The sequence below is a fragment of the Lactuca saligna genome, chromosome 1 (assembly GCF_052625555.1).
Source record: "Lactuca saligna cultivar CGN05327 chromosome 1, ASM5262555v1, whole genome shotgun sequence".
NCBI lineage: Eukaryota > Viridiplantae > Streptophyta > Magnoliopsida > Asterales > Asteraceae > Lactuca > Lactuca saligna.
In genome coordinates, this window is record NC_136417.1 from 29,977,438 (window position 1) to 29,986,069 (window position 8,632).

An 8,632-nucleotide genomic window follows, 5' to 3' on the forward strand; every position below is an offset into this window, starting at 1 on the left:
CATAATTGATAAGGCCTAACTCTGAGTCTCAACTCACAACTCAAAAGCCTACAACCATCAAATGACCAATCCCATCAAAACCTAAAATACCCTTAAGCTCAACTTCGTTAAAGTCAAAGTCAAGTTCAACGGCCTAGGTTTACCCAACATGTCATGTTCTCTTACCATGTCGTGTTCCGTGAACAGTTCCACAGATAGGAAATCTTCAACCAACATGTCGTGTTCGTCGGATTCCCAACAACTCAAGATATTCACCTGTCTTTTCGACCCCAAGAGCACCAAGGCTTAGATTTGGACGAGAAATGATATTAGGAAGGATAAAATTTCCAACTTTATCCTTTAGGACCGCAAGAAGGTCCAAAAACCCAAACTACATGCTAAACCGTGCAAGTGCTCAACCATAAACTCCTCAATCCTTAATATCCAAAGTCCTCTCCTTCCAAAAGTGGTTCAACCACCTAAACCATTCCAAAGATTTGTGCTTTATAAGACATGCATGTCCAATGCATGTCTTGAACCCATATTAGGTCAAAAAAGGAGTTCATGATCCACTTTCTATGCATGGTATCAAAACTTTGGTTGGAACCAGATCCAAGCCACTATAAGGTCTCCTTGGCCTAGAGATTCATAAAGTTGCAAACTTTAAGTGATCCCTTCATGAATCAATCCACAACAAAGACAAAATGGGACATAACTCAAGATATAGTGACTAGGAATGGTAAAAAATAGAGACTTGAACACATACAATGGCCCGTGAGAGTGTTACACTAAAGTATGATGCTTGTTAAATGCTAATTGAAACCTTCCTTCCTTCAAAACACCAACTATCTTCACAAATGGGAGAGGAAAAGATAAGGGGTTCTTCTTGAGCTTGAGAAGGAAGATGGAGGTTGAGGGTGGAAAAATGTCACACCCCAAAACCGGAACGACAGAAAACGTTCTGGGGTGGAGGACGTTATGTACAGTATCACAACACAAAATAATAGTAAACAAGGAAACAACATCATCCATTGCATTAATAATATACTTTAATACAAGTGTGTTTTGTATAGTTTATAAGACACCAAACATGTAAATCAAAATAAAAGATGAGTCTTGAATATGCTCCATCTTCTCAAAAGCTGGCATCAGTACCTGTCTACTGAAGTATGAGTTTGTAAACATTTTAGTGTGTTTTAGTGTCATTGTTTGTATCAAAATGTTTGTAACAGTGTTTGAAGTATGAGTTTGTAAACATTTGTTGTAAAAGTATGTGAATGTTTGTAAATGTTTGTAAATGTTTGTAACTCCTAGAAAATCCTATATTTTCTACTAAAAGTAGCCTTCTACCAAGGCCCAATTGTTTTGTATGTTCGTTTCTTGTAAAAACGTGTAATTTTCCCAAGTGAGACTATCATTAACAAAATATAGTTTATACATTACCGTTTATGTGAAAAGATCACAAAGTGAATGCAATGGGAAAATGATATAGTACTGTAGTTTGTATGTGGAAACTACCTTACTATTACTTATCTTAAAGCCAATGAATTATAAGATAAGGTGAGATTTGTAACCGTACTGATTGACGGTTGTAAAACACGACGATGCAAGACGTCGAAATAAATGTGACATTTGTCACCCCTTGGCTTGGTCGGTCGGGGACTGTAGCTAACAGTCGGGGTGCGGGATAGTCTGTCCCGTATAAATCTATACACACAATGCCCGCTCTCCCTCTAGGAGACTCTGGTTACTAACATGATAACAGTGGAATCCGCATCATGTAGAAGTAAATCTCATATTCTAATTGTTTTGTTAGTGTATGTTCCTTCTGTTTACTTGTAAATGTATATGTAATGTTTCTCACAATAGTATGTTCTCTTAATTTCTCATCATAGTATAGTTGTATAGTTTTCCCTTTGGGCACGACGTGTTGACCGGTGTGTATTAGGGTTTAGTCCCTTATTTAAGGATTATGTAGGGTTTTTTGTTCGAGACTTGAACACTTACAATGGTCTAGGAAAGTGCTACACTGAAGTATGATGCTTGCTAGCTGAAACCTTGCTTCCTTCTTTCACTTTCTTCATTCAAAACACCAACTATCTTCACAAATGAGAGAGGAAAAGATTAGGGTTTCTTCTTGAGCTTGAGAAGACAGATGGAGGTTGTGGGTGGACAAACCCTAGCCACCATAATCCTTAAATAAGGGACTAAACCCCGAAATATTAGGGTTTCACACGAACGGTTAGCACGTCGTGCCCAGAGGAAAAACACGTTGTGTTGCTCCAGCCAAAATACACGTATTTTATTGTCTAGACACGCCGTGTTGGTGCCGCCAACATGCCGTGTCTAAACCCCAAGATTGCAACCACCAAGCCAATTATATCGGGATGTTATAGGTTTTTTTTTTTTTTTTTTTTTTTTTTTTTTAATGTAAAATAAATAATTAATAATATAATTATTATTTTATATTTTTACTTAATATTTTTAACGTAATATTATTATTTGTGTTACATTTTATTTAAATAATTTTTAGCTTTTGTTCGAATATATTTTTTTTTTTACGTTTTATCTGAATACATTGTTGTTTTTGATGTTTTTCATTTATAATATTTAATGTTGTTATTTAAAATATTTTTTTGATGTTTTTTTGTTTAAATACGAGTTATATTATTCAATTATACTCCGACTTTTATATGTTAATCTCCATATTGTTATACTATAAATTCACATCTTATGCAAAAATCGGGTAAAAAACCAGTTCAAATTAAATCGTCTATTTCTATTTAAACCTAAATTGGTCTCCTCTTTTTCTAGAAATTAACCCACTCTTTTTATGTAAGTTTCTCATTTTTATGTTAACAGAAGCAATCCAACGACTACTAGTCCGTATTCATTAAAAAAAACATGAAAAACGTTAATAAAAAAATTTAAAAACTTGATGTCTTGTTGAAATACTTTGATAAATGTTTTTTTTTTTTTTTTGACATTTTGTTCATTTTTGATGTACAGATAGGATAATCCGAAAAATGTTTTGAGTTATAGACAAATTAGTCGGACTCCATAAATAGTTATAATAAATAGTAAATGGGTATTTTTCTAAGATTCCGTTAAAAAATAGTAAAAGTCATTATAGATTTTTTATTACAACGGGGTAATATATATATATATATATATATATATATATATATATATATATATATATATATATATATATATATATATATAGAGAGAGAGAGAGAGAGAGAGAGAGAGAGAGAGAGAAATTACATGAATGGTCCCTACGGTTTACGATAATTTGTGTGTTTGGTTTTTAATTTTTTTTTTAATTCGGAAGGTCCCTATTGTTTGTTTTTGTTACGCGTTTGGTCACTGTTTTTACTTAAAAAATAAAAAATTGCCCATGATTTTTCAATTTATTTAAATAAACGCACTCACAACCCCACCCTTCATACCTTACCTACCCAAATATTTTTCCTTATTTAAATAATAGTCTTTTAGGTAACACAACAACCAAACGCATAACAGAAAACAAACAGTATGAAGCAAACGCGTAACAAAAAACAAACACTAGGGATTTTTCAAGTTAAAAAATAACTTAAGAACCAAACGTATAAATTACCACAAACCATAGGGACCATTCATGTAATATATATATATATATATATATATATATATATATATATATATATATATATATATATACACACACACACACACACACGACTTAGAGAGTATGTGACTATTATTTATTTAATATAAGGTAAAGAACCATAAAAAACTACATAATTCTAACAAAATTCAATCAAATATTTTTACCATATTTTTTGTATCCTCTAATAGAGCTTATGTTAGGCTTTGTATATATTTTTTTATAGAATTTTATAAGTTTAATTTTATACCACATACTATATATAAGAATATTTTACCAACTACATATAGTTCGGTATATTGGAATTTAATACAGAAAACTATAGTGAAAAACTGAAATTGTTAATTAATAACCCGATAAACCTCTTCCCATAATCCACTAGAAAAAAAATAAATGCAAGTATACATAAAGTAGGTGTCGGAGGAAGTTATGAAACTTCTATTAGAGGTTTAATGAAAAACACATTTGAAATAGATAAATGTTGAGAATGAATTACAAAATAAAAATTAATATGATTTCAAAAGTAATAGAAAAAACTAACAGTGAAAGAAATTTGTGTTTTTTTAATCAAATGATATCAATTTAGATGGTTCTATATATAATATTACATACATATTACAGCTACATATTCACTTTTTTTATATATATATATATATATATATATATATATATATATATATATATATATATATATATATATATATATATATATATATATATTCTCATTGTACTTGAAATCTCACAATTTTAATGGGCTAGAAATTCATAAAATATATATTATTTTCAAGCATATACTTCATTTTTGCAACTATATGTATGTTTTCTCTATACGTGTTCACCATTATTAACCGAGTACATTTATATTCTTTAAAAAAAACTCAACTAATCAGTTTTTTAAGAAAACAATGCTTCAACCAATAAAAATATTTAAAAAATTAAATATGATATCTAAATGATAAATTGAAATGTATTTTTAACCGACCCTAATATAAACTATAAAATTGATGGATTAGATCTGTGGGAAAAAAAAACCAAATTGTAATATCCCAAATGAAGTTTTTTTTACACCATCCATTACCATTGAAACTTTAATATAACAAATAATTGAACTGAAAATTTCAGGTCTATATCCTGGTGATAAAATGCATGACAGGAAATGGAAGACACATGTTGCCATTATGATGAGTACATTATTTTATCATATGATGTTTGATTTTTATATATTATTACGTGGGAAAAAAATCACTGATTAAATAATATATATGTTTTTTAAATAATAGTAATTCTTTTAGAATGTGTTTTCCATTATTTTATATTTTTCTAATTATAGTGACGGCTATTCTTATTTCTTACAATGACAATCCATCTGTTTATTTTTACAACTTGCATACATCCAATCAAAAAATCTACTGCCTTTTTTAAGAAAGAGCTTTCCCACTCAACATTCCAAATCAACCTCAGCCTCAGCGGCAGTTCACTTTGCTCATCCTACTACCCATGCCTACCACCCCCACCCTACTCCCTTATCCCACCCCCACCCTACTACTACTACTACTGTATGTATGGAGGGTCTTTCCTTTTTCTTATCAGGTTTATCTACTTTGCACACAAAAACACAAGTCTAAATCTTGCCAACTATTTAATACTTGCACTCTATCCAATATAATTTGCATCAATTTCTATGTTAACATATTTTCTTTTAGTATAACTGATTTGAAATTTCAAATTTACACTTGTTTACATGCAATGGAGTACATCGTCAATAATACTTGGTACAAAGGCAGGATTATGATGATGATGGTACCCATATAGCAATAAATATACTCATCATCTACTATTAAATTAAGTGGGGTATACAAACATCAATCAATGGCCCAGATTCAAAGTTGGAAGAGGGTACAATCTACTACCATAATATTATAAAAACAATATGTACATGTACATGTATTATTAATTCACAACCTCATCAAATAACAACATATTATTTGATTTGTTCTATGTAAGTGGTATTTTTTTTTTCCATCTATATCTAGTTATCATACTTTCATAAAGCATTTTACTCAAGTCATTTAGTCATTCACCAATCACCGTTTTGGTTTAACACAAAAATACCAAACTGTTTGAAAAATTTATCAGTAAAAGACTATGGATTCGTCATATTAAAACTAAAAAGCCGATGAGCTAATCATAGAATGGTGTACCATTTTTTCTAATTAAATTACTTAGATAATTTTAAAAAATAGAATTACAAGGTATGTATGAATTGAAAAAAAAAACAACAATAACATAAACAAAGATAAATTGAAAAATAAATATATAATTGAGTGACCAATTAAGTTTTCATGGGTTGACTCTCAGGTACACTATTTTATTCAATTAGTACTCCATTAATTATCTTTTAACCAACTCATTGATGATATATGCTAGCGCTATATGTATATCGAACAGTGGAAGCAAAAGAAAAGAGGTAAAAAGTATGATAGCCTTTCTGATCACTTGATTTCTTCACTTCCATTTGAGGAATGAAAGTTTCTGATTTAAAAGATGGCTCTTCACTCTATGCATAAGATTGCTTCTATGCAGAACTAATTACTTTATAAATATATAATATATATCTTCTCTTGCTCTCTCTCTCTCTCTAACTATCTCAAGTGAGTTGTCAAAAGATTGAATTGTTAGTAGAATCACTTGTCTGCGAAGCAACATACTGTGTGATAATCCCAAGAAAATATTTGGATTTTTCTTGCTTGTGTTGTTTTGTTTTGAGGCTAGTACTGCAAGTTCTTTACACCAGTATTCCACCTCACCTCACCTCCTCTCTCTTTCTTTATATATACATGTATTTGTATGTAATCATGTTGATCAATGTTTTGAAACTGTAAACTAAACCATCTTTGTTTGTGTCACTCAAGAACAAACCATCACCATCACCATCACCATCATCATCATTATAACTTTCGGAAGAAATGAAGGGGAGATTTTGTAGGTTTGTGATGATAATGCTGTATATAATGAGAGCAATTAGCAGGCCTTTGGAACCAAATCATGTCTCTCCTCCCCCCACAGATCTTCTCCCTTCACAACAAGGTTTGCTTTTATAATGTTTCTTATAAATAAAAAGTCACTTATATATCTTGTTTTTCTTTATAAATAAGTTTAACGGATTCTTATGCACATTGTAATATCCTTATCAGCGAGCACAGCAGCACATATTATGTCTTCTCAATTCAACATGGGGTCTAAAAAGACGGCGGATCAAGGATTCTTGAGCAAGGTATGTGTTATATAACGATGTTTTTAGTATTATAGTGACGGATTAATTATGTGTTCGACCGTTTTACTGATGTTGGGTTTGAGTTTATTAATGTAGAATGAAGATACGATGAAGAATGAAGAAGATGATAGATATGAAAGAGGGATAGAGAACAGGATAGGATCGAGACCACCAAGCTGTGAGCACAAGTGCTATGGGTGTAGCCCGTGTGAAGCCACCCAAGTGCCCACAACGAGCCATGTGGGAATCCAGTATACAAACTATGAGCCAGAGGGATGGAAATGCAAGTGTGGGCCCACTTTCTATAGCCCATGATCATGTGCTCTTGGACCACGTACAGGGTCTTAATTAGGATTCCTAATTGTTTATTAAACATGAGTAGGTATATGTGTCATTTTGTAATGGAAATAGGTATATTTATGTTGATCGCTATTTGTAATGCTTATGTAACACAGATTCTGTGTCGAGAGTAGAGATGTGCATTCGTTTGATCTAAGTTTTTTCTATGTTTGAAAATCTTATAACCCAAATTGAAAATTAATTATAAGTATGTTCAAAAAGGACAACCAATTTTCAAACCGAATTTAACTATTTATGTATTATATTATTAAACTTCGAACTTAAACTATAATATAATATAAATATTAGCGCCAAGAAGGTTCTGTTGAAAGGAGATTCTATAGGATGACAATTATGTTCGAAAATAAGGTAACAAAGCAACAATAAATACAAATTTGGATAGATTCAAGGATCTAATTTATTAAATACTTTTTGAAATCTATAATTCGTCCTTCTTATCTGAGATATACGAATTCATGAATGAGATAGTCTAAAAATGAACCAATCTAAGTAACACAAAATACCTTGTTGTTTTTGTATTCTTGAGAGATAAAACATATCAATGTATGATTTTCGTGTGTGTAAGTGTCAACCTGCTTTTTGGAACCAGAAAACATTCTTATACTAGAAGAGAATATGGTTATTGACGGTTGCATGTAGAATTGATATAACTAATGTTGCATCATCATGATGTCATATAGTGGGTTTTTGGCATGAAAATGCATGGCTATGCCATGCCAAGGGGTTGCAACCCCTTGGAACCCTACATCCAGAGGCGTTGTCCCCGGACCCCCGTATTATCGACTTCACATTTATTATTCCAAGTGTGCACCCCGTACCTCCTACCTCGGTGAGTGCAAATATAACTTTGCCTATTTCAAATTGTAATATTAATTACAAGACAAAATTGCAAAAATGGTAGTTGTGGTTTGTCAATTTATGTGAGTAAGGTCTAAAAAAAATTACTAGCAAAAAATGTCCCTAATTGATGGTTTTGTTGTGGTTATGGTCCATATCTCGTTAAGTTTAACAACATAGCTGTTAGTTTTTGGCAAATGATGGATTTACCCCTAAGACTATTTCTGGAGTTTTATCTTTTTACCAAATTACAAGGACCAATTATGCAATTCTTCTTTTTTGTTTTATTAATTATTAAATAATTGAATTAATTTTTTCTTTTTCATTTTTTTCTTATTGTATTTTTTTATTGGATTATTATATATTAATAAATAATAATTTTTTTATTATTTTTTTATTATTTTTTTTTGAATTTCTTCTTTATTGCATTAATTCTTTTTTATTGGATTATTATATATTAATAAATATTATTTTTAACATATAATATTTATCTATTAGTAATTGTTACTTTATTGGGTTATTAATCTTATTTA

At 30.6% G+C, this 8,632-nt stretch overlaps 1 protein-coding gene across 1 annotated transcript; it reads left to right on the plus strand.

Annotated features, from left to right (window-relative positions):
• The first annotated feature begins 6,019 nt into the window (after positions 1–6,019).
• LOC145048990 (EPIDERMAL PATTERNING FACTOR-like protein) lies at positions 6,020–7,398 on the plus strand. Its single transcript, XM_078997675.1, has 4 exons — positions 6,020–6,095; positions 6,541–6,715; positions 6,823–6,902; positions 6,999–7,398. Exons 2-4 carry the CDS (start codon positions 6,595–6,597, stop codon positions 7,215–7,217), a joined length of 420 nt encoding a protein of 139 aa, XP_078853801.1. The 5' UTR covers positions 6,020–6,095; positions 6,541–6,594; the 3' UTR covers positions 7,218–7,398.
• Positions 7,399–8,632: the final 1,234 nt, after the last annotated feature.

Excerpts from the sequence above, each read along its gene's own strand:
- LOC145048990 (XM_078997675.1), top strand. The coding sequence starts at position 6,595 with ATGAAGGGGAGATTTTGTAGGTTTGTGATGATAATGCTGTATATAATG. Across the intron at positions 6,716-6,822 it reads TCTTCTCCCTTCACAACAAG|CGAGCACAGCAGCACATATT; the intron begins GTTTGCTTTTAT and ends TATCCTTATCAG. Across the intron at positions 6,903-6,998 it reads ATCAAGGATTCTTGAGCAAG|AATGAAGATACGATGAAGAA; the intron begins GTATGTGTTATA and ends TTATTAATGTAG.